This window comes from Eleutherodactylus coqui, chromosome 8 (assembly GCF_035609145.1).
Source record: "Eleutherodactylus coqui strain aEleCoq1 chromosome 8, aEleCoq1.hap1, whole genome shotgun sequence".
NCBI lineage: Eukaryota > Metazoa > Chordata > Amphibia > Anura > Eleutherodactylidae > Eleutherodactylus > Eleutherodactylus coqui.
Window position 1 is genome coordinate 82,354,546 of NC_089844.1, and position 27,099 is coordinate 82,381,644.

At 43.3% G+C, this 27,099-nt stretch overlaps 1 protein-coding gene across 1 annotated transcript in view; it reads left to right on the plus strand.

Annotated features, from left to right (window-relative positions):
- Positions 1-6,327: 6,327 nt before the first annotated feature.
- GRB14 (growth factor receptor bound protein 14) overlaps positions 6,328-27,099 on the plus strand; it is a 93,392-nt gene continuing 72,620 nt past the window's right edge. The window contains exons 1-2 of the mRNA XM_066577417.1: positions 6,328-6,390; positions 25,322-25,478. Coding sequence (XP_066433514.1) covers positions 6,328-6,390; positions 25,322-25,478 — 220 coding nt within the window. The remainder of the gene's footprint in view (positions 6,391-25,321; positions 25,479-27,099) is intronic.

The following is a 27,099-nucleotide window of genomic DNA, read 5'->3' on the forward strand; positions in this document are numbered from 1 at the left end:
AGGGAAGGCCCACTGACTATATTCAATCAGATAAGAAATGTGTTCCACAGAACTGCAGTGTTATATGAAGTGCAGCAGAGCAGTGATTTTTCCCAGCCAGGAAATAAATTGGCGCAAGCCTGCTGTTAAACGTAGCTGGCTGCGTATGATTTCTTTACGTTCTCCACCCACCACACACGTACCCAGAACGCTGAGGACTGTCAGAGGCAGGCCAAATAGAATTTTTCCCTTTTTTTTTTAAAGGGAAGGCCGACTGACTATATTCAATCAGATAAGAAATGTGTTCCACAGAACTGCAGTGTTATATGAAGTGCAGCAGAGCAGTGATTTTTCCCAGCCAGGAAATAAATTGGCGCAAGCCTGCTGTTAAACGTAGCTGGCTGCGTATGATTTCTTTACGTTCTCCACCCACCACACACGTACCCAGAACGCTGAGGACTGTCAGAGGCAGGCCAAATAGAATTTTTCCCTTTTTTTTTTAAAGGGAAGGCCCACTGACTATATTCAATCAGATAAGAAATGTGTTCCACAGAACTGCAGTGTTATATGAAGTGCAGCAGAGCAGTGATTTTTCCCAGCCAGGATATAAATTGGTGCAAGCCTGCTGTTAAACGTAGCTGGCTGCGTATGATTTCTTTACGTTCTCCACCCACCGCACACGTACCCAGAACGCTGAGGACTGTCAGAGGCAGGCCAAATTGAATTTTTCCCTTTTTTTTTAAAGAAAAGGCCGACTGACTATATTCAATCAATAATATATGTCTTCTGGCCCTGCCTACACAATTCTGTCCCTGTAGTATTACTGCAGGGCGCCATGCTCTGCACAGCCGATTTTGAAAAAAAAAAAAATATGCAACACAGCTAACAGCAGCCTGCACAGTACTGCACACGGTTAAATGTGGCCCTAAGAAGGACCGTTGGGGTTCTTGAAGCCTACACTCACTCCTAACACTCTCCCTGCCTAACCACCACTTCTGTCCCTGTAGTATTACTGCAGGGCGCAATGCTCTGCACAGCCGATTTTGAAAAAAAAAATTGTGCAACACTGCTAACAGCAGCCTCCACAGTACTGCACACGGATAGATGTGGCCCTAAGAAGGACCGTTGGGGTTCTTGAAGCCTACTCTCACTCCTAACACTCTCCCTACAGCAGCTCCAACACAACAGCACTTTCCCTCAGCTAACTCTGATCTGATCTCCCCAGCCACTCACAGCAGGGGGGTGGTATAGGGCTTGAACGTCACAGGGGGAAGTTGTAATGCCTTCCCTGTCTTTCAATTGGCCAGAAAAGCGCGCTAACGTCTCAGAGATGAAAGTGAAAGTAACCCGAACACCGCGTGGTGCTCGTTAAGAGTAACGAGCATCCCGAACACCCTAATATTCGCCCGAGCATCAAGCTCGGACGAGTACGTTCGCTCATCTCTAGTCACCATCTTTATCCTTAATGGCCACCTGCACACAAGTGGATTTGCATTGTGGAATCTGGAGCGGGTGTCCGCCTTCGGATTTTGTAGCAAATAATGCCCATAGCATGTTTTGACAGGGAGTCGGTACTATCCATCTATAGATCTATCTAATCTATTTTACATAATTTTTATTCCTGCGAGGACCCTCAGAGAGGTCACATGACTTTGTTCACTCTGTTTTTTTTGGGTGTTATGGACTGACAGGACCTGAGCTGCACACTGATTGGCTGAAGCACTGGGTATAAAAGAGAGGCCATGTTCCTGGGTGGTAGAAAGACAGACTAGTGTGAGCTACAGCAGTGCTGAGCTGCAGCTGGACTTTTGCACCTGAGACTCAGGCGAGTGAAGTAGCGTTTGCCAACAGATACATTCCAAGTCCAGGAACGATTCAGCTGGTGCCAAAGGAGACTTTAGGTGCCTGACTGCTGTCACTGACAGCAAAAATTAAGGTTTTAATGGGAAGAAAGATGACAGCAGTGACACAGAGATTGGCAGCAACTATTTGAACAACTGAGTTTTGAAGTATGCACAATCGGGTGTACCACTGTCCCATGTCATCTCTAAATGATTGAATTGGGCTCACCAGTGTACAGCCTTCCCAAAGGTACTGCTCTAATCAGTTCTTCAATCAATAGTGATTACTATATCAGCGTATTGTACTGACTGTCTAAGGGTGCATTCACACGAGCGTATATCGGCTCGGTTTCCGGAACTTAGCCCCGCCCCCGTCCTGCCTCCTCTCATTGCAAATAGTGCTGAGGGGCGGAGAGGAGGCAGAGAGGGGGCGGGAGCCTCAGTTCCTGCTTCTGGCTCTTCCATCCTCCCCCCTCTGCACACGAGGACAACGTATATCGGCTCGGCGGCGTGAAAACCGAGCCGATATACGCTCGTGTGAATGCACCCTAACTACCACTAAACACACTGAGACTAGAAGAGAACCTCTGACACACTGTGGCTGGCTAATTAGCAGTGTAAATGGCACCCTTAGAACTAAGGGTCTATATACTATACAGCTAAGGCAGGTCTTACATGACTGGATTTGAATTGCGCCTGCACTGGAGATCCACAGAAATACGCAGTCATCATAAGGCATGTAGTTTCAAATTTTCCTTTACACCCGTGGATACGAGTTGTGTATTCCTCGAGCAGAAGAAAAGTCACAGCACTCTCTATTTTACTGCAGAATCCGCAACCATAGAGCCCATTGTGCCATGGATATACTCGCAGACCATACACAAATACATACATGTGTGGCACAGAGAGTTAGGTCAGCAGTATGCAGTCCTAAGCTCTCACTTACGACCTGAAGGTTGCAGGTTCAATCCCTGATTGGTTCAGGTAGCAGGCTGAAGGTTGACTTAGCTTTCCATCCTGAGGTCAGTAAAATTAGTACCCAGCTTGGTGTGGGGTAATAAATAAATTACCAGAATAAGTTGATGCTATACAAATAGCAAGATTTTTTATTTTCTTTTTAAACAATAGTGTGGGAAATAAAAACAAAGAACCTCTGTACTGCACATGACTGCCTGTGATCCTCTGCGGTCATGCACAATACAATTAATTGCCGGACGCAGGGTCACCGACCGGCTTACAGCCAGAATCCACTGTGGGGCTCCCACATACGGAATCCAACCCAGTCATGTGAGCCCAGCCTTGCACTGATAAGTTGACTGCGTTAAATGGCAACCCAGGCAGCCTATCAGCGCTGACACCAGAGGGAGATGTTACTCCTTCAGGGTCCAGCACTGAATGGTACAGCACATGCATCGCCCGATGCATCATGTGGTCCAGAGTGAGGCGCTGACATCACCCTGGACCCGACGAGAATCCAAAGGTCACAGTGCAGCTGGCCGTCAGATTTCATTATTTGCTTAAGGGCTTATTCAGACGACCGTATATCAGCCGCGTATTCACGCCGGCCGATATACGGCGTCCCTCTCTGCAGGGGGTGGAAGCTGGAAGAGCCAGGAGCAGTGCTCTGAGCTGCCCTCTCCACCAACTCTCCACCCCCTCTCTGCCCCTCTGCACTTTTTGCAATGAGGGGAGGCAGGACGGGGGCAGAGCTAATTCCCAGAACTTAGCCCTGCCCCTGTCCCACCTCCTTTCATTGCAAATAGTACAGAGGGGCGGAGAGGGGGTGGAGAGGAGGTAGAGGGGGCGGGAGCTCAGAGCACTGCTCCCAACTCTTCCAGCCTCCTCCCCCTGCAGAGAGAGACGCCGTATATCGGCCGGTGTGAATACCCAGCCGATATACGGTCGTCTGAATAAGCCCTTAGATTCAGAAAGACTAATGGCCCATTTACACGTAACGATTGTCACATAAAATTTGTTCCAACGAACGAAAATGCGCAATAATCGTTACGTCTAAACGCAAAAACATTGCGCACTATTTGTTTACTTTTCATTTGTCGCTCTGTTTCAGCCTGCATAAAAAATCATCGCTGGTTCTCTTACTTCTCGCTTCGTCTGGACGCTCCCCGCTCAGTGTATCACATAGAATGTGAAGCGCTGAACAATAAGTTAGCGATTCTCTGCCTGTCTAAACATTCTGCATGAGCGCCAACAACTAGCAGTGACATCGTCTTGTGTAAAAGGGCCATAAGATACAGTAGGAGGGCGCTCTCATGTCCAAATAGTTTCTGTGGAGATACTCACCCCTGGCCAGTAAAAACCATAAATTGACTGTGATATTCCAAGTGTGCACATAGCATTAAGTTTATCTCGTTATAGCATTACCGTATATACCGGCGTATAAGGCGACGGGGCGTATAAGACGACCCCCCAACTGTCACCTTATACGCCGGTATTCAGTGGAGAAAAAAAAAAAAATTTTATTACTCACCTCCCCCGGCGTCCTGTCGCGCTCCGGCAGGATGTCGCTCGCTCCGGCAGGCTGTCGCTCGCTCCTCGTCCCCGCCGCAGCATAGCTTTCTGAATGCGGGGCTTGAAATCCCCGCTTCCAGAAAGCTAATACACACGCCGGCAGCCATGACATCATGGAATGGCTGTGATTGGCTAAAGCACACGTGGCTTCAGCCAATCACACTATTCAATGACATCATTGAATGGGTGTGATTGCTAACACGTGCGCCTTCAGCCAATCACAGCCATTCAATGATGTCATTGAATAGTGTGATTGGCTGAAGCCACGTGTGCTTTAGCCAATCACAGCCATTCAATGCTGTTATGGCTGCCGGCGTGTGTATTAGCTTTCTGGAAGCGGGGATTTCAAGCCCCGCATTCAGAAAGCTATGCTGCGGCGGGGACGAGGAGCGAGCGACAGCCTGCCGGAGCGAGCGACATCCTGCCGGAGCGTGACAGGACGCCGTGGGAGGTGAGTAATAAAATTTTTTTTTTTTACACTTTTTTTTTTGTATTACCGGCGCATAAGACGACCCCCGACTGCAGAGCAGATTTTTCGGGGTTCAAAAGTCGTCTTATACGCCGGTATATACGGTAATTGATCGTTAGTAAACCTTTCCATTGTGTACAAATAATACTATCGTATGTTATTGCATAGCTTTCTTTGTCAGACACTTGTTTAACTGAGCTTGTGTAAAGCCTTTCCATAAATAGAGGTATATACTGCACCTGTTACAATACATACCCCTGCACCTGTTACAATGCACACTGCTTACCCCACACCTGTTACACTGCATACCCTGCACCTGTTACACTGCATACCCTGCACCTGTTACATTGCACACAACATACCCCCACACCTGTTACACTGCATACCTAGCACCTGTTACGCTGGGTTCACACAGGGCGGTTTTGCCGCGGTTTTTCCGTTGTGATTTTGCCGCAGAAGAACTGCTTCCGCGTCAAAACCGCTTCAATGGTTAATTTGGGCTTGCGGATTTTTCTGCGGAAAAATCCGCAAGCGTTTTTTTCTGCAGCGCTTTTTTACTTTTTTCCACGTATTTGCCACGTATTTGGTGTGGATTTGGCTACGTCCATAGAGGTTTATGGAAAAAAAAGCGCTGTGGAAAAGACCGTAGAGTGAATATGCTGCATCTTTGAAAAACGCGCTGCAGTTGATTTTGCGCACTGCGGCTGTGCGGAAAAAATCTGCACTGTGAGAACAGCTTTTTGGCAAATCTCATTTGTGCTGCATTGCACTGCAAACGCAGCGGTTTTGCCTCAGTGCGGATATGCAACGGCAATCCGCACTGTGTGAACCCAGGCTTACACTGCTCACCCCGCACCTGTTACACTGCATACCTAGCACCTGTTACACTGCATACCTAGCACCTGTTACACTGCTCACCCCGCACCTGTTACACTGCTATCTGTTTTGCTGTGTGCATCAGAATCAGTCTAGTACCACCTGCATAGCTTGACGAGTAGTATACTCAGGAGGCAGTTAGTACCCAAAGGGCAATAGTTCCTGGGACATGCCCAGCTCTGGCAGATGCTGATGCCGGTCTTGTATGAGACCAAGCAGCATATATGTGCAGTTAACGTCTTGAAGTTATCCGGCAATGTGTGATGCATACGTGACATTTAACTCTTCTAATACATGGAGGGTTAACAGTCCTGCCATTGACTCTTGATGTTTGAGCAGAACTTTCTCCTTCTGACAATGGAGGCTTTGACTTTACAGATTTGCAATGAATGTCATCTGCTTTGCTTAAGTATTATAAACAAAAGTATCAGAATGTGCTTCCAAGGACAAAAGAGGAGCTGGGAGCCGCCTGTGATTGGCCGAGCGTTGGAGCTCTCCCACAGTTCCTTTTAATTGGCTTTGAGTAGAGTTAGGATTAGACAAGTTTAGTTGTGGAGTGTTAGTGCTGTAGCTGACGTGACCGCACATCCTGGACTATTACTGCCAGTGTAAACTACTTTATGAAGCGCAAACATGAGTCTGTATGCAAGGAGAGTGACGCTGCCTGCCATCACCCCCCTGGTGCTCCAGAAAAGGGTAAGATGGCTCGGTATTTAGCCTGTTTTAACTTTATGATAAGTTCTGTCAATGATTTAACAAAAAGTATCTAAAGTCATTTTTTTTTTTTTTGCTTACTGTGCTCGTTTAGTTGTACTTTAAGTATTTAACTATATTGTTAGACTGTATATACTTTCTGCACTATTTTACCGTTACGGGATTCAGTACAGATATAGCAGAGCTGAGTTTGTCACTTTGAACAATTGTTATAACTAAATGTTATCTGTGGTCATACATGGGATTACAGGCACATTTACTGCGCTGTTTAATAAGAATTCAAACTACTTTGTAGATGTAGCAGAGTTGAGTTTGTTGTATAGTACAAACCTATCTAATGTGTTATCTGTAGACTTCAACAGGGATTCAAATAATCCGACTGCATTACTTTAGGGTTACCATTACATGGCTGGGCAAAGCAATAACCTTAGCTTTGTTACAAATCGTCATGCTATGGACAGTTTCAGACGTATTGTAATACGGATCTGTATAGCGGATGTATTACAGATGACATTACAGCTATATGTAATACGTATTTGCATCCATATATTTTATTTTCTTCTGGACAAAGACTGATCCATATTTGCCCAAGAGAAAAGCATAGCAATAGAAAAGATAAGTAATTGTGCGTTTTTTGTTTTTTTTAAACGACCGTGAAAAATAAGGACATGTGGCGCTATATATTAGCTCTATATATGGAGTTACAATACGCTTGCCTAAAAGTGGTCTATTACCATTCTTTATGTCTCAGACTTCTGCATTAATGGAACTTCTGTGATTTTTCAAAGGCAGAAAACTTGTCCTAAAACTCTGCAATGAAAAATGACAACATTAACCCCTTAGTGACCACTCCTGTTTGCGCCCTAATGACCAAGCCAAATTTTGGAAATCTGACATGAGTCACTTTGACATAGAATAACTCCGTTAAAGTTTTGCATCTCCAAGTGAGTCTAACATCGTTTTTTCTCCACATATTGTACTTCATTTAGATAGTAAAAATAGACCGATAGAATTTGTGTATATTTATTAAAAGTGCAAAAATTGGGAAAATTAAAAAAAAAAAAAGTCCTTTTTTTCACATTTGCAATATCTCAAATATGCGCAAACATACTATACAAATTTTATTCTGGAAGCACATTGGAAAAACTGTAGTTTTTTTTTAACCATTTAGGAGACGTACAAATTTAACATTATTAACATTTTGAGGAATATTTTGTTTTCCTACACCAAGCCAAGATTGCAAAGGCTCGTAGGTGTCAGAATGATAGATACTTCCACAAATGACCCCATTCTAAAAACAACACCCCTTAATGTATTCACTGAGGGGTGGCATGCGTATTTTGACCCCACAGTTTTGTTTCAAAAGTTAATGCAATTTAGAGGAGAAAAAAGTAAAATTTCATATTTTTGCAAATATGTCATTTTAAAGACAGGTTTTTTTTTTTTTTTCAATAGTGCATAAAAATGAAGATTTACACCCCGAAATGGATACCCCTGTTTGTTCTGTGTTCAGATTATACCCGTTGTGGCCCCAATCCCATGTCTGTATGCACAACGGAGCCAAAACCAAAAGGAGCAGCCAGTGGCTTTCAGAACAGACATTTTGCTTAAAGGTGTTTTAGGTCCCATAGCACACTTGTAGAGCCCTTGAGCGGCCAAAATGATAGAGAACCTCCATAAATGACCTCATTTTGAAAACTAGACCCCTTAACGAATTCATCTAGGGGTGTACTGTGTATTTTGACTCCACAGTTTTTGAATGAATCTAAGCAAAGCAGAAGGGGGGAAAAAATACGATTTTCATTTTTTTGGCTTTTGTGTTAATTTAAAAACAGGTTGTTTTTTTTGTACAGCACACATATGAATGATGACTTTCACCCCAAAGTGGATCCCCCTGTTTGTCCCGTGTTTAGAAACATACCCATTGTAGCCCCAATATACTTACTGGATACATGGCTAGGCCTATAATGGAGGGAACACCCATTGGATTTCAGGGCACAACTGAATGAATTCCAGGCCCCATTGCTTGCTTGTGCGGCAAAAAAAAATTAACTACCTTAAAATATTTCTCCCACCCCTGCCCTTTTTGGCATTCCCTAAATCTTAGGTAAAAGTAATAATATAAACTGTGTGGTATGTCCGAAGACGGGGGTAATTAAAGAGGCCTGGTTGGGATGGGCACATGAGGCAGTAAAACCGGGTATCCCTCCTCTTGTTTTCCTGCTGGCGTGCATTTCAAAGTTGTAATCCAGCTACTTCAAGTAAAGCAACCAGTCGCCTGTCCGTTTCCAGATGGTGTGTGTGTGTGTGTGTGTGTATTTACTCCCACAACCAGGAATTCCCCAAAAAGAGAAGGGTAACAGCAGCACTCCAATCCGAAAACACCACTGGTGCAAGGTATTATGCAAAGCTCAGAACCGGAACCCAACTCCAAGGGTCCACCATTAGTTGTAGGTATAGGAAATAGAAGTCGTCAAGGCAGCATCCATTAAAATTGCTTCTTTATTCAAATATAAAGCATCACAGGTGAGGCAAGCAGCCACGTATCGACCCTATGTCTGGGTCTTTCTCAACTTGAGAAAGACCCAGACATAGGGTCGATACGTGGCTGCATGCCTCACCTATGATGCTTTATATTTGAATAAAGAAGCAATTTTAATGGATGCTGCCTTGACGACTTCTATTTCCTATACCTACAACCAGGAATTCCCCCACAGAGGCTGCGCAAGGGTGAGTTTACTCCGCCATCCAGTAATTCCCCCACGGCAGAAGAAACGGTGGCATCACGCGTGACATAATTCATTATTGGATTGCCCGTTTATTAACGGTTACCTTCCGGGTGGGTGATGGTAGAGCCACCATGACAAGGCCCCAAACTCTGCCCAGCTGTATCCTAGGCCGTGTCCCTCCCCTCGGGTGCTGCACTGCATCTCCTTCAGTTAACTGAACCCGGGTGACAGGATGCATACTGTGAAGATCTTTGTGACTTTCGGTCTTGGTCTGTCCATCTGGTTTGTCGACTGCATTCATGCGTTTCTGTTCAGTTTAGTCTGAATCTCTTCTGTCTGTAGATGTCTGGCCCATGTGAACTAAGTCCTTATTGGTTCATGTCTGAATCCCTCTCCATCCGTAGGTGTGCGGACGTCTGTGTCTGAAATATGTCTAAAGCTGCTCTGACCCAGTCTGGTGTTCCTGGCCCCTTTCCCTATTTCTATTCAGGGCAACTCAGGTTTATTCTAGGTTCCTGTGTGGGACTGTCCTCATTGGGACGATCGCCCCACTTTTAGGCAGGATTCCCCCACTTTGAAGGTGTAGAGTCAGATTTGCCCTTTCCTATCTCTTGTTTCTCATTAGGCCTATTCGATGACTTCTGTGGCCGGTCTTGACCATATATTCATCCCCTTAGGGTGGCTTCACACGAGCGTGTTTTTGTGCGTACATAGGTGCGCACCTATGTACACGCAAAAACATGCATTTATGAAGGTCCGTGCATTGCCTTCAAGGGCAATGGTCTGCCGGCACCCCGTAATTGTTCAGGGAAGGGCTTTAAATATAACAATTTTAGTGTAAAAAAAAAACAACTTACCTCTCCGCCGCTGCCGTGTCCCCGCGAGGTTGAAGAACACATCTGCCGCATGCGGCAGATGTTTCCTTCATCCCTGCGTGGAAAAAGAATTCCCTGCTGCACCTGCTACATCTGTAACAGATGCAGCAAAGGAATTCTAAATCCCCGTGATATGAAGAACACATCTGCCGCATGCGGCAGCTGTTTCCTTCATCCCCGCGGGAAATAAAGAATTCCCTCCTGCACCTGCCACATCTTCATGAATGGGTGAGTGCTGCCTCTGATTGGCTGAGCGCAAAGACCAATCAGAGGCAGCTCTCAGCGGTCATTTAATAGCGGAGAGCTGCCTCTGATTGGTCACAGTGCTCAGGAGGCAGCTCATTCAGCAGACGGCGATTTTTAAATACCCGCCTGCTGAATACTCCTCAGAGCAGTACAGGAGAAGAGCCGGCTGGATGCGGCTGAGCCCTGGCAGCTGAAGAAAGGTGAGTATTTTTTTTTTTAATTTTTATCACCATTTTTTTCTTGTTTTTCAGGGAAGAGCTTATATTTAAAGCCCTTCCCTGAAAAACAATTACTGGATGCCAGCAGCTTAATCTGCTGCCGCAGCTGTCATCTGTGACAGCTGTGGTAGGGAATTCTTTATTCCCTGCAGGGAGGATGAATTCCTTTGCTGCATCTGTCACAGATGTGGCAGGTGCAGCAGGAAATTCTTCATCCTGACGGGGACACGGCAGCGGCGGGCAGGTAATTTTTTTTTTCTTTTTTTCTTTTTTTTTTAATACACTAAAATTGTTGTTTTTCTGGGAAGGGCTTATATTTAAAGCCCTTCCCAGAAAAACAATTACGGTGTGCCGGCAAACCATTGTCTTTAATGGAGCCGCCGGTAGCAGCCGCGGCTCCATTGAAGACTATGTGTACATTCCCTATTGTGTACGCATGCCCTATCTTTGCAGGCGCACAGCTGCAAAACACGGACATGTGAACACACCATAGGGAATGCATTGCTTGTAATAGACGCGTGTTTTTGTGTGCGCATGTGCACGCACAAACACGCTCTTCTGAAGCCATCCTTTGCCTTTAGTATATTACAATCGTATAGGTTGCTGTTCCCTCCCTACACCTAAAAGGTTATTTAAGTCATTGACTAATCCGATTTCCTAAAAGTTTGGCTTATATCTCCAATTGGACCGTCACTCACAATGAAAACGGGTTGGTTCTGTCAAGGCCTCTTATATATGGTCATTCTCTCTGGAAACTAATGCAATGTATGAAACTTATCACCTCTCCGTGTCCAATTAGAACCAAAACTGTCGCGTTCTTGGGACTTATAGGCACTCGGCTTCTTGGTTTTGTTAGATTTCTTTTTTCATTTCCTATTTGCGTGGGCCGCATGTGTGCATTACTTATTTGTAACAACACGACTGATTCCGACCGGGATTTATCATCACCTTATAATCATTTACTGGTATGTTCAACGGACCTTACGCTGGAATATTGTTAACTGCTCAACTAGTTTTACTTGTAGAGGCCAAAAACGTCAATACAAAAGTGTGGCAATTCACAGTAAGGCTTCGTTCACATGAGTGTGGTTTTAGCGCAGAATAGGCGCATGAGGGGTGGGGAAATCGCATGAACGGAGGAATTTGTCATGCAGAAGGGCCGAGCTTTATTCATGCAAAAATCGCACATTCACACAAGGAAAGAGGCGCAGCTATCAGCACAGTCTTCTCCATATTTGCAAAAAGGTATATTTAGGTGAAAAATTTCAGGATAATGGGCCTTGTGCAAAAGCACAAAATTTAAAGGAGATGTCCCGAGGCAGCAAGTGGGTCTATACACTTCTGTATGGCCATAATAATGCACTTTGTAATGTACATTGTGCATTAATTATGAGCCATACAGAAGTTATAAAAAGTTTTATACTTACCTGCTCCGTTGCTGGCGTCCTCGTCTCCATGGTGCCGACTAATTTTCGCCCTCCGATGGCCAAATTAGCCGCGCTTGCGCAGTCCGGGTCTTCTGCTTTCTTCTATGGAGCCGCTCGTGCCAGAGAGCGGCTCCGTGTAGCTCCGCCCCGTCACGTGCCGATTCCAGCCAATCAGGAGGCTGGAATCGGCAGTGGACCGCACAGAAGAGCTGCGGTCCACGAAGGTAGAAGATCCCGGCGGCCATCTTCAGCGGTAAGTATTGAAGTCACCGGACCGCCGGGATTCAGGTAAGCGCTGTGCGGGTGGTTTTTTTAACCCCTGCATCGGGGTTGTCTCGCGCCGAACGGGGGGGGGGTTTAAAAAAAAAAAAACCCGTTTCGGCGCGGGACATCTCCTTTAAAGGTCTGCCATACTTAAACCGCTATACAATGAAGGTGTTTATAGTGGATGCCCATACAGGCAAAGCTGCGTGCATAGTTAAACATACTTTAAACATTCTTGCGAAAGAACGTTTTGCGTGGGGAAAGCAACGTTTACACATGCAAACAAACGGGAGCATCATAGGCAGCCATCAAAACACCTGACGGATAAAATGCCAAAAACTATTCTCACTGTGCGGCTTTCTGGCGAATAGAACAACCACTCACACACTTGCGTCTTACACCCTTCCCCATGGCTTGCATTGGCAAGTAAATGTCTAACTAAGGTGAGCTGAAATCTTTTCCGAGCGTGGTTCACAGCTAAACTCCCTCCCCCTCCATTTTTGTCCTGCCTCCTTAGGAGTCTATGGAAACTCCTGCACAGCACACACCAAAGATAGGTTAGGTCTTACATTTTCAAACCCTTAAGAAAATTGTATTTCTGGTTGCAGTGATGGGATGGTGTTAGGATGACCGTTGTAATAGGGCCACAATTTAAGGTCCATATTATGGTCACGATACCCACACCGGCCACCGTTCTACTGAACTGAACTAGGATCTATAGGTAGATAGCTGATGTATGTTTGGTTCACGAGAACTACAAGTGGTTCAGATGTTCTGCTCGCAATACGGAAGCTAAAATGAGACTGCGTAGCTTGCAAACAGTCTGCAGTCTGGTCTGTAATAAAGTGACAACAGCAAATATAAATTGTATTATATTCTTATCTAAGCAAACACAGGAGCCTCTACAGTATGTACTGTAACTATGAAACCTATCAACGAGACTGCTACATGGTAATAGAAACTAACCTCCAGGGCTCTTAAAGGGAGCCTGTCATCATTCTACGGCTATTATACCACCTACCCAATTAATATTACACCACCTACCCAATTAATATTACACCACCTACCCAATTAATATTACACCACCTACCCAATTAATATTACACCACCTACCCAATTAATATTACACCACCTACCCAATTAATATTGCACCACCTACCCCAATTAATATTGCACCACCTACCCCAATTAATATTGCACCACCTACCCCAATTAATATTGCACCACCTACCCCAATTAATATTGCACCACCTACCCCAATTAATATTGCACCACCTACCCCAATTAATATTGCACCACCTACCCCAATTAATATTGCACCACCTACCCCAATTAATATTGCACCACCTACCCCAATTAATATTGCACCACCTACCCCAATTAATATTGCACCACCTACCCCAATTAATATTGCACCACCTACCCCAATTAATATTGCACCACCTACCCCAATTAATATTGCACCACCTACCCCAATTAATATTGCACCACCTACCCCAATTAATATTGCACCACCTACACCAATTCATATTGCACCACCTACACCAATTCATATTGCACCACCTACACCAATTCATATTGCACCACCTACACCAATTAAACAATGATTTAATGTACATTTAAAAAGTTAGACTTCCTGGGTAAAACATACCTTTTAACCCTTTGGAATCCAATTTTGGATTCAGGGTTTCCTAGGGGGCTTTCTCTTTCTGCCATTTTACAAACTGCTGTCTAAAGCCAGTACTGCAGTATATGACAAGCCGGAAAGGCTCCCGAGAACAGAGCAGCTAGTAATATACAGTAAGAATACCCTGCCGGACATCTTCACACATCGGAGCTGTACAGGCTTCAATCAGAATGTTGGAAGACTTCAGACAATGGCTTGGAAAGGGTTAAAATGTGAATGCTTTCAGTGATGCAAATAAATTACTGCCAAGGAGTCTAGTGGGTGGGCCGGACTATCTATAGTAGGCTGGCCATACTGTGTCTGCAGTCGTGCGTACCACCTCTCTCTGCTGCTGGGACATGGAGACTTCCTACACATCATCAATGCAGCCATCAAACACTCATGCATACTCTGAACCAGCACATGCACAATTAAAACTACTGAATCTGCCCAAAAAATTGGGACAGATGAACTGCGCATGCACTGGTTCCTGATCTCCTGGCGCATGCAAACATAGTAGGCTAGGCTAAAAAAAAAGACAAATGTCCATCCAGTTCAGCCTGCCTCCAACCCCCAAGAGTGTTTTATGGCTGCATTGATCACTTGGAAGATGCCCACATTGCAGCAGTAGAGAAGGTAGGGTACAAGATATGCAGCACATACTGTACATTATAGCATGCAGATTAATACACAGAACAGTAGGTATAGCATGGGGAATAACATTTGGTATATGAATGACAATTCACGGAACATAATGGAATATATACAGTACATCAAAAATGTGGAATATAGTAATTAGATCATACTGTGTAGGTAATCCTACTAGCTTTAGGCTGGGCTCACATGGTCATAAACATAAAATGCTGCGTGGGTCACACAGTAGCGACCCGGTGTATGGTGGCGAAATTGTACTGCGAATGACAGCATATCTCACGCACGCTGTAATGTACAGTCCACCTGTTTTTTTTTTTTTTTTTTAAATTTCCTGTGCCCTTGCGTATGGGTTTGCCTATATACACACCATAAAGAACAATGGCCTCTACCTCGCGTATATACGCGGTAAAAGAGAACATGCTATGCTGTTTTTTGTTTTTTTTTTTTTGCACTCTCGTATTACACAAATCTTACATGCCAATGTGACCTGAACTGCGTATCACACAGGTATACAGCACACGCGTGTTAGGGACTCTTAAACATGTAACCACTGTGCTAACCAACCAGCCTGGCTTTTGGACCAGACCTGGTATGGCTGGCAGCTGACTCCCATTGCAAGGCAAACTCAGATGGAGAATCTTGCAACTAGCAAATCAGGAACATAGAAAGATCCCTGTCTAAAAGCAGGGTAGGCATCCTGATAAGAATGGCCCCACACTGGAACCTAGGGGCTAACTATCCCTGACAGGACACAGGGATGAAAAGCTGAACACAGGAAACACAGAACAGGACTGACTTACTATAAGGATGGGAACGATGCACAGACTGGAAGGAAGTAGACAAATGCACACAGGCAAAAGCACATACAGAATAAACAGATGCAGGAACTGTGTGAAACAGACAAAACAGTCCTGAGAAGACCTAGATATGTTAAGTGTCTGAGACAAACACACATCGATACTGAGGCAAAAAGGGAGGATTCGCAGCTCCCTTAAATAGAAAAATGATTGCTATTTAAGCTGCAGCTGTGCTTAGAGCATTGAGCAGGGTTAACTAGTGCAGTGCTGATAGAAAGTAAACTTAATTCCCACTGCAGTGGTCCAGGTTGGTATAGCAGTAAAAGAACACATTCCTCAGCACTCATATACATTTAATATCTGAATAAAACGCAATAAATAAAATTAAAGGTTCTTGGTGCATATTTTGATCAAAGCATGCGGGCTCATCCGCAACATCCAAGAGAACCTTACTGAACAGGTACCTAGTTGCTCTCACATTTGTTTTGCACTCCATTCACCCATATGTAGCTTAATGAAAGTATATAGTCCAGTGTGCAGCTTTCCCATTCATTTGGGAAAGCTGCATAGGGGAAAACTTGCTGATTAGTGGGGGTCTAACCAATTGGAACCCCAACTATCTCTAAAAGGGGGCTATTGCATGTCCTGAAGTGTGGACAGCAGTGGTCACAAATGTGCATTAACTTCAATGGAACTGCTGGAGATTTCAAAACCTGACTATCTCTGGTGGTCCTATTAAAATGAATGAGGCAGTTGTGTGCATGTGTAACTAACTGTTGCTCACACTTCAAGATATTCAATTTTAAAGACTGGAGTGAGTCCCTGCAGTTGCACCCATCCTGATCACCAAGGACAGTGGATAGGGTATAACTTGGCTTCATGGGATATACCCTTTCGTATAAAACGCATGTACAAAAAAAAAATCTTATGACTCTTATTTAATAGAACTTGTTTGCATACCTTTTTCCCAGAAGGCATTGCAAGACCTATAAGACTCCCCTATACCAACTTGGCGCACTCCACAGGAGAAACTATACCCCCATTTCAAAGGCCTCTCACCCAGCCAATCAATACCCTTCTTTACATTGGAGAGGCAAGAACTGTGAACTATGTGTCTGAAAATGGGTCTTTGTTTCTTTATGGAGAAGACTGTGGTTTGGCTTACATACTTAGTCATGTTGCAAAGGCTATTACAAGGTTACACATTAACTTATGGGATAGTTACCTCCAATACATGGCACTGGAAAGACAGTTTTTATTCTTCCTACAACAAGAGCTAATTTTCAAACCTTCAATACAGTAAAGGCACCTTCAAATGGGACAACTGTCGGGTGCATAAGTGCTCGACTGTTGTCCTAGCGACTATCGCTTCTGTGCTTTCATACAGGTGCGATAGTTTTTCATTGAATGGAGTGCACCAGAGATCTCTTCTGGCCGGCCAACTCCATTCACTGTGAACAGACAAAAATGAACAACTGGAGTATATACAAGCTGACGATAGACGCTCGGTTTTTAGGTGAGATAAAAACCAAACAACTTTGAGTGAGTGTTTTCTCACTCAGTGGCCTGTTGGCGTTTGTGTGCACATGGGCCATCTATCGCAGAAAATTGCCGTCTCCAGCGATTATTTGGGTGATAATCTCCTTGTGTGGAGTTACCTTAACCCTTTCCAATCCAATTTTATATTCAGAGTTTCCTACAAGGCTTTCTCTTTTTGCTGTTATACAACAGTGCCACCTGCTGGCTAAAGCCAGTGTGTGCGCGCCAGGGAGGCTCTGACAGCGGAGTGGCTGGCAATAGACAGTAAGAATACCCTATTGGACGTCTTCTGACATTGGAGCTGTACAAGCTTCAAACAGAATGTAGGAAGATGTCAGACAGTGAATTGGAAAGGGTTAAGTCAAGAGAAGAGATATGTATTTTCATGAGTGAGTGTGATATAGGTCTGAGAAAATCGGACCTATAGCGCACTCGCTTTTTCTGCAATTTTTCAGCGACTAATGTGTTTTGGTGTAAAAACCACAACACATCATTGTAGATACGCTTTTTGGATGTGTGAAAAAATTGCATGTTCCGATAGATAACATTTTTTTTCACAGACCCATAGGAAATAATGGGTGATTCTTGAACAAGAATCACCCAAAAGTAGGACATGCTGTAATTTTTCTACCTTGGATTCTCTGTCCGAAAGAAAAATTACCCATGTGTATACGCCCATTGAAAATAATGAGTTCTTTTCCCATGGAAGTTCTGTCCATATCACATTGGACAGAACTTGCATGAGTTTCTTGCCCATATAAATACAGCCTTGGGTTGCCAAAAAAAAGAATTGGCAAGGTATACTGTATCTTGTCAGTTGCAACCAATCAAAGTCTAGACTCATTATCAATTATCTACTTCTAGTATGCTGCAAATTCCTATAATTAAATTAAAGGGACCCTAAACGTCATGGGCTTCCAAGAGTTACAGGGCTCTTCCTATCCAATTTGGCTAATTCATGCCTGAGAAATACAATTTTTTCATTCATAGACCCTGGTGCAAAAGGTCAGCTTGAGTTCCTACTTTCCTAATAGGCTATGGAAGTGAATGATTCAATGGTAACATCTATGATCAAGGGGAATTTAAAGCAACTCAATTAGGTCTCCTTTGCTATCCTATCTGAGGTTCTCATTGGATAGAAGGGGACATGCTGAGCTGAAGAATATATAGTTTTCTATGATTTGACTCTGTACTTTGAAGCAAAATGCTATTTAAAGCAGGCAAGACTCATAAAGAAGTAATGTAGTTCTGTCCCACCCACACAGTGATTAACACTTTTTCCTGTATGAGGTTGGATTCATGTAGAGATGTCAGTCACTTGGTGTGGGCAGGACTTGCAGGACTTCTATGACAGCTATTAGGCTGAGTTCATATGTAGCAGACTTGGTGCGGATGTGGTGTTGATTTTCCATAGCAGAAAATCTGCGCCAAAATCCACATCACAATTAACGTCACTGTTGTAGATTTTTTACTTGAGCATAAACTTAAACAGTTTTTGACATGAAAATCCAATTATAGAGAACTATATATCTATACACTCAGCATATGTCACTCAAGATTTGGTGACAGGGGCGTAACTATAGGGGATGCGGTTGCACTCGGGCCAAGGAGCCTTAGAGGGCCCATAAAGCATCTCCTCTCCATATAGAGAGCCCAGTACTATGAATAAAGCATTATAGTTGGGGGAGCCCTGTTACAGATTTTCTATTGGGGCCAAGGAGCTTCAAGTTCTGTTCGGTGGTACAAGAAAACTATCAGATAAGGGGATAATGGTAACAATACTGGTAGTCTAGAATAGTGAAGGGATCAATGCCAAAATCCATGGTTTTCTATGATAGAAAAGGTGTTAATGCCCACTCTCTGAATGCTCTGAGGACAAAAGGGCTTCAAAATAAAAAAAAATCTTTTTGTGGTCTAGGGTAGTGTTGAGTGAACCAAACTCTGCTTTGGGTCGAAGCTTGCTAAATCCGAAGCAGTTTGTTTCAGCCAGGCATGCTAAAAGTAATAATTCTAAGAAGAAAAAAAGGAGGAGGAGGAAAAGTGAGTAGAAGAAGAAAAACTAGAAGAAAAAAATTGTTCAGTATTTTTTTTTTTTGCCTCCTTTTTCTTTCTGCTTTTTTTGTACTTTTTCTCTTCTTTCTTTTCTTTTTGTATTCTTTTTTTTTTTTTTTCTTCCTCAGCTTTGTCTTAAAAAAACCCTCAAAAGTACTTAGATGCACTCCTAGCTGACATAAGAGTCTTATAAAGGGCTTTTTGGGTTTTGGCAGTGCTAGAAAATATTGGGGAAGTTCCAGGTCAGTTTGAACTAATTTAGACTGAACCAAACTTTTTGCTGAAATTCGATGGATCAGCCAAACTAAACTTTTCAAAAGTTTTCTCATCACTGGTCTGGGTTACTGAAAGGCTCAGTGCCAACATTCCTAGTGGATTTAGGTATTGAATATCCTTGATGGTCTATGGCAATGAAGACGTTTATGTTGCATAACTGGTGTCTAGTGGACTACACATCTCTGCAGGGTCCTGTGTTATCCCTTAAACAAAATCAGTTTCCTTTTCCTTGCCTGACCATAACATTGAGATGAAATGAGCATGGCAGGTATAGAAAGGACTGTGTGGCTGTAATTGAGCAGTCAGTTATCTTCATGATCAAGCCATAAAGGCAAATCATGCAGCTACCATAAGGCCCATGAATAGAGATGTCCAGTGATGTTTAATTCTACCTCGTTTTTCAACTGGGTGGCTGGAACTAGTGCAGGACTTCCCTCCGCAGAGGAGTGAATTGCTTGAAAGCAAGGCGATTGGTAAATGTCTTAAGGGTCATGATGAGAGAGTGAAGGGGAAAGCAAACGCAAGACCCTTCTGTCCTGAGAGGCAAAATCCAACATCTTTTATAAGGGTACCATTTTTTTGGAGACCCCTCTATTCTATGTAGACTGCTCTAGTCGATCACTAATGTAGTGGCCCAGAGTGGGCACTACAAAAAAGGTTTTATTTAATGACATTTTAATATATGTATGTATCTTTAAATTTGTGTCTAGAATATTAGGATTTTGTTAATTGGAGAAGGAAACGTTACATAGGTTCTGTCGTTTCCCCAGTGGCTGTCAGCTGCCCTTGTTATCATTGGCCATCCTGTCAGATGACAGCAGCTGTGGGATTGGCTGGGGGACAGTGGGGTTAGTAGAGGCCAGTGATTGGAGGAAAAAGGAAAGTCCTGCAGGGAATGGCAGTTAACTTTTTTTTTTTTTGTACCCCATGTTTCATTATGGAGCATTTCTGTTGCATCGCATCGTAAGAAAACGCAGTTTTCATGTGGTGCAATGCAACTTTTACAGTAGGAAATCCTAGTGTGAAAGCCCTAAACTAAGCCCTAGTTGCATAAAAAAAAGAAATACATCACCTAAGAGGCGCTGTCACTGGGATCAGTGGAATAGAGCAAGTCTGACTACTGAGACCCCAATACCCATGCTGCTGGATACATTGGGTACTGCTTAAAACTTTGGGCAGTATGAAGCTTAATATCAGTCATCTCTAAAGGACTACCTGTTCATAGTGAATGGAGGAGGGCGGCCGGAAGAGATCTCCCAATGCCTTTTTCCTCTATTCACTGAACAACTATCACTCCTGTGTGAAAGCACTTTAGTGGTAGTCATTGTGTTGGCTGTCCTTTTGTAAAAGCACTTGAAGTCTGATCAGAATAGGATCATTTTACTTCCATGATGAAAAAAATCTATGTTAATTTTACTTTCCTTTTAGTTGCCTACCCATACAAGAATTATCGGATACATGGCCATTTATATACGTGGGTGTTTCACTTTTAGTGCTACATATCTAGGTGCACTATCTTCCTCAAATAGCGTAATAATATGGTTGACTTCACTTAACAGTCTAAACTGAGGAAAAACAAACAAAGAGAAAACACAAAAGTTTAGTACAGAAATTTCTAATCATCAAAGTTAAACAAAACAAAAGAAGAAAATAGATAGAACAAGATGTTAAAAAGACCTTTAGTGATAAAAAGCTTGTACTGTGTGTTGAGTATGACTAATTATACGATTCCCTGCTTGATACATGTCACCCGGAACTAGGACAAAACAAGGGCTGCATTGTGATGTTTTCAGGGAAATCCATGGCAATGACAGGGGTTGAGAAATGAGAATGTGAAGGTCAGAGAATAGAAGACGTTGATGACAACTGTACACACTTTCTGAGTAGTAAATGGTCTGCATATGTAGGATGGGATCTCAATAAAAGCCTTGAGGAATTAATTATACTAATACAAATGTACAGGGTCAGTGTGAACTGGATTACTGGGCATGTGCAACATAGTAATGTAGCCACCAAAAGTTCCTCTATGGATCTTTAAGGCGATTGGCAATTTGCAACATTTATAGCACATTGATACAATAGAATTGGTTTGGGGTCTAACTGATAGGAGCCCACCACCTTGCTTCAAGTCCAAGAGTGTCACTTCCCCCTTCCTTGACAAAGAGACCATACATGCATACATGCATGCATGCATACATACATCATTGGTCACTCTCCATTAAAATTGATGGAGAATATCTGGAAACAGCCTAATTATGTCATTAAAAGGTTATTCTAGCGTTGGCAAATGAAAATGATTCTTTGTATACTAAAGAGTTATATATTCTAACTTTTTTTGTTTGTATCAATTCCTCATACTTCTCAAAACTTCTGCTTGCTCTTATAGGAACCTTTGTAAAGATGTTTTCTATGCATTTACTAGTGACCAATCAGCTAGAGAGGGCATTGATACTTGATCAGCGGGGGGGGGGGGGGGGGGGTCTGATCAAGATCCCCACCAATCCTCTAATCCTTGGGCCTGCTGGCTGTGCAGCTGAGCCTGATGTCTGCATTGGGGTCGGAGCTGGAAGTGTAATAGAAAGGCTTCACTCCCATTGATTTCAATGGAAGTTAAGACTATTACACTTTCGGCTCCAACCCCCCCATGCGAACATCTGGCTCCGGTACACAGAAAGTATCCTCATTGGGAATAGAAGTCTTTGCCCCCATTTAAATCAATGCTCAAGCATTAGTTGATCATTGGGGATTCTGAGTGGCAGATCCCCTATTGTCAACTATTGATGACCCATCCACATAGTAAATGCCCTGAAAACTGCTTTTAATTTTAACCTATGCAATCCTTTACCCTTTGGTACATATACATACCAGATGTGTTTGACAGCCATTTATTTCTCTCCTGTACTGAAATGCTATGCATCCTTGCTGAGCAAAACCATATTTCTATGGGACAGTTTGGAAACAGACAGATGTTGCAAAAAAGTAACCTAATACTTAAGGACTCATTCACATGCGTGTAGCCACAGCGCAACTGAAAATTGCGTAAACGGCCGAAGAAATCTGCTGTTTGTGTACCCGTTCAGATGGCCGGGGTCCAGCGCATATATGCTGAGCCTGGATTGCTGTCGGGGGGGGGATACAGTTTTAAACTGCCTCCCCTTTCTGCCCCATTGCCGACTCTCAGCAAGGGCAGTCTATGGGAGCTGTCGCCATATTCCGGCCAGGAAGATAGTTCCTGAATTATCTTTTCGGCCAGGCGCTTTTACACCAGCCAGGAATGTACACCATATGCACTATTTGGCTGGCTGGGCGCTTTTATGCCATGGGTATATGCCCATCTGAACTGATGCATAGTAAACCAATGCATCAGATGGGCAGTGTATATCGGCCGGGTGTGAAAGCGTGGCCGATATACGCTCGTGTGAATGAAGCCTAACTCATTGAATACACACTTTCAGCAAACTTTAAATTAATGCTTAACACAACAGAAGCGATACCAAACGTGTATTTTTATTCTAGGATTTTCATTCTTTTGTGTTCAACATTGTAATGAAATGTGTTTTTTACAGGTCATTGGCTAGACTAAATAAAAGAATCAAAGTCCTAAACCAAAAATACATGTTTCGTATCGTAGCATCTGTAAAAGTCCAATCTATCAAAGTAGAGCATTATTTACCCTGCATGGTGAATGTCATCCGAAAAAAAAAATTAAGAACACCAGAAAGGTCCTTTTTTTTGGGGGGGGGGGGGGGGGGGTGTCATTCTGTCTCCAAAAAAGATGCAATAAAAAGTGATCAAAAAGTCGTATGTATTCCCAAATGGTATAACCCAAACTACAGGACGTCTCACAAGAAATAAGCCCACGCACAACTATGTGGATGGAAAAATAAAAAAGTTATTGTGCAAAGAAGATGGCAGCAGAAATTGATTTTAAAAAATTAAATGTTTTTGAAAAAAAAAGTAGTTCAGCAAAAAAAAAACCACGTAAGTTTGATATTGTAGTAATTGTATTGACCCATAGAATAATGTATCAAGTAGAGATGAGCGAACGTGCTCGGCCACGCCCCTTTTTCGCCCGAATACCGCGATTTCCGAATACTTCACTACTCGGGTGAAAAGTACTCGGGTGCGCCGGGGGGCGGGGAGAGGCGTGGCGGCGTGGGGGGTAGCAGCGGGGAACAGGGGGGGCCATCTCTCTCTCCCTCTCCCCCCCCCCCCCCACTCCCCGCTGCAACCCCCCCGCGCCGCCATGGCGACCCCCGAATTTTTTCGCCCGAGTACGGAAGTACTCGAAAATCGCGGTATTCAGGCGAAAAAGGGACGTGGCCGAGCACGTTCGCTCATCTCTAGTATCAAGTCATTTTTGTTGCCGTTTGTGCGCCGTAGAGACAAGACGTACCGAAAAATGGCAGAATTTTTTTTTTTTTATTCTACTACACTTACAACTTTTTAAAAGCTTTTCAGTACATTAAATACTACCATTAAAAAATACAACTCGTCCCGCAAAAAGCGAGTCCTCATACAGCTACATCGATGGATAAATAAAGGAGTTACGCTTTTTTAAAACAAAAATAATGTGTGGTCACTAAGGGGTTAAGTAACTTGAAAATGAGACTTACTGTTATTATACAGTTTTATTAGTGTAATCAGCAGGTTTTAATTTTACAGAAACATATGAACTGCTTTCAGTTACAAACCTTTTTTAAAAATTTGTTGCACAGTGTTTTATCATTTTATCATTCAAATTCGAACGATGCAGCGATAATTGTTTGACCGCTAATCGCTACGTGTAATTGCACCCCAAGAACATTCCTATTTACATTAGAGGCTACAAACCCTGTACATAGTCCTGCTCTCAACTGAGAACTCAATCCAATTTAATCCAGACTAGACAATGCTCTGTGAGCTAAACACCCTAGACTCTGATACATTGTAGCAGAGAGATGTGTTCAGCTGCTGCGGGTGTATTTAGCTCACAGAGATACAATTGTATCCACTTCTCAGCCCAGAGCAGGACTATCTATGTACCAGGTTTGCAGTCTGTGAATGTAAACAATGGCGTTCTCATTCACTGTCATTAAACATAGTCTTGACAAAGAACAATCTTGAATAGGGTTATGAACTCAAACAATGACTATATTAGAAAGTTGCATAACTTTTCATTTATATAGTGATTAAGCTTTATTTACATAAAAACAGAAATAGGTCATCTTAGAATAGGTCATCAATGTTTGATCCGTGGGAGTCTGACCCCTGGGACCTTGGCAATTAGCACATTGAAAAGACTATGGCGCGAATCCCTTTCATTGTTTACACAAGGCATAGCGACTTAGCTGTGCTTGTGAAAACAATGAAGGTGAGCGCCACTGGTGAGTAATTCTATGCAGACATGTTGCTGGGTAGGTGATGCTGCTAACAGCATAAATCTAAAGTATATTAACTGTATCAACCTGTAATGTGACAGATTAATACACTTGTTGGCCCAAAGACATCCAAAATTAGGCAACTGCAGAATAAAAGTGAGTCTGGCACTAATATGATTTATGATCTTGACTAGTGTTGAGCAAACCAAACAAGTAGAAGCACTGGTGTAACTATAGGGGATGCGGTTGCACCCAGGCCCAGGAGACTTAGGAGGCCCATAAGGCCTCTCTTCTCCATATGGGGAGCCCAGTACTATGAATAAAGCATTCTAGTTGGGGGCCCTGTTACAGGTTTTGCATTGGGGCCCAGGAGCTTCAAGTTACGCCTCTGCGTTAAGGGGTTAAAAGAAGTTGGGGGGGGGGGGGGGCAAGATAACCTTTTGCACCTGGGCCCATGAGCCTTCAGCTACGCCCCTGAGTAGAACCCCATTTTGTGGCAAAGTTCTAGGCTTCTACTGGTTCGGTTCACTCAACGCTAGTCTCGAACACTGGTATATAACACTATACGAGTGTTCTACAGGGCTCTCATGGCTTTTAGACAGTGTTGTACACCTTTTTAGGGGTTTGGTGAACTTTGGGTTTGGTTTGAACTTAACTGGTAAAACAGACCTCATTCTTATTCCATGTATCTGATGGTTAAGATGTTATTACTTGTAGTAGGATAATCAGAATGAATTGTTTTGACTGCATACCCAGAAAGTATTCACATGTGTAAAGCATCATTGATATACATCAGTGATATAATTGCAGGTGATTAAAGTCTTCAGTGAAGATGGGACCAGCAGAGCCCTGGAAGTGCCAAATGATATCACAGCTGTGAATGTGTGCCAACTTCTGATTCAAAAGAACCACTATATAGATGACCAGAACTGGACATTGTTTGAGCAGCTGCCCACATTGTGTCTAGGTTAGTGGTCCTATTCCTATAACAATGGTAATGCAATATAGAATTATGTGTTAAATAACATTTCTGGGTCTCAGATATTGATAACCTATCCTAAAGATGGGACTTGAATAGAATTGAGCTGAACATAATCCAATGGAAGTGACGTCAAATGCCCATTAAAAGGCCGTAGGACTTACCCCAGTGCTGTGGCTGCTCCAAACAGAAGATCAGTGGAGGTACCTCGAGTTGCTCCTTTTCCCTCACCAATCTCATATTGATGACCTATTCTAAGAATGGGTCGTCAATAGTTGAGCCCCCTCTGTGCTATTACAATTAATGGATGAATTTAAAATTGGAGCCAAATCGACTAAGATAATAAAATAAACAATACTTACCTGTTTTTAGCCCCTGCTATCCAGCCTTGCAGCCATGCGATTTTCTTGGTCTCTGTGGACAATGGAAGTCAGGTTACTGCTGACTGCAAATCAGAGGTTGCAGCGTTACCACCCATTCTCCTGGCATCAGCACTCACATCCTGGGTGCCATGATGCCAGGAGTTCTGAACGGTGACGCTGCAGCATCTGATTGGCAGGTAGTGATCACATGACTTCTACTGTCAATGGAGATCGGGAGAATCGTGGAGCTGCCACGCTGCATTGCAGTGACTAAAGACAGGTAAGTATTGTTTTAATCGATTGGGCTCTAATTTTAAAAAAGTTGATTTGTACCTGGACAACCCCTTTAACACAACTGCATTCACATCCAACCTAAATATAACACTTGTTGTCAGTTCCATTGCCCTGTTCAGAGTCATGGCCTTCTCTCACTTAGGACAAATACTCAATTTGATGCTCCTAGCTCTAAATCTAAGGACTCTGGCCAATGCAAAGATTTTTTCCTTTTCCTGGTACTTAAAACCTAGGGCACTTGTCCTCCCAATGTTCTTCTGGCTGGGCTCCTGACCATGGTTAGATATTTTTATGCATAGGAATGCAGGTAAAACACTAAAAACCAGTAAAATCTTATTAATCGTTAAGTCTTGCAGTGTTCTCTTCGCAGCCCCTAGGCTCTGCCAGCAGAAGACCCGTCAGAGATCACATAGGGGCTGCAGTAGGCGCTGCGCATGCCTGGGACTATGACATCACGGATATGATGTGGCTTTTTTTTTTTTTTTTTGTGCAGAGCGGGGCTCCATATTAAATGATGTCCACTCATAGGCATTGTGAAGAGGCAGCGTTTCAATACGCAGAACTTCAAGGGCTTCGTATAAAACATGGAGAAATAGAGCATGCTGCAATTTATTTCTCCTGCGTTTTATACGGATCTCCCCTCGCAGTTCCAACAGAACTGTGAATGGAAAAGTGAAAGTCCATCGATTTCATTGCCTCCATTCACCACGTGTTGCACATGGGAAATGCATGTGCGAATGAGCCCTAAGGAGAAATAGGATTCTGGCTTGGTTAGTGAGAGGCCTATGATGTGACTCTGGAGGGGTATCATCACTCCTTAAGTAGAGCACCTAGAGAGGGAGTTAGGAGACTTTCAAAATCTATTCATGCTCCTCTGGGAGATACATGCAAATAAGGAAGATGGAACAATACCTCTTCAGGCCACCTATTGGATGGCAGCATTCCTGCTTATA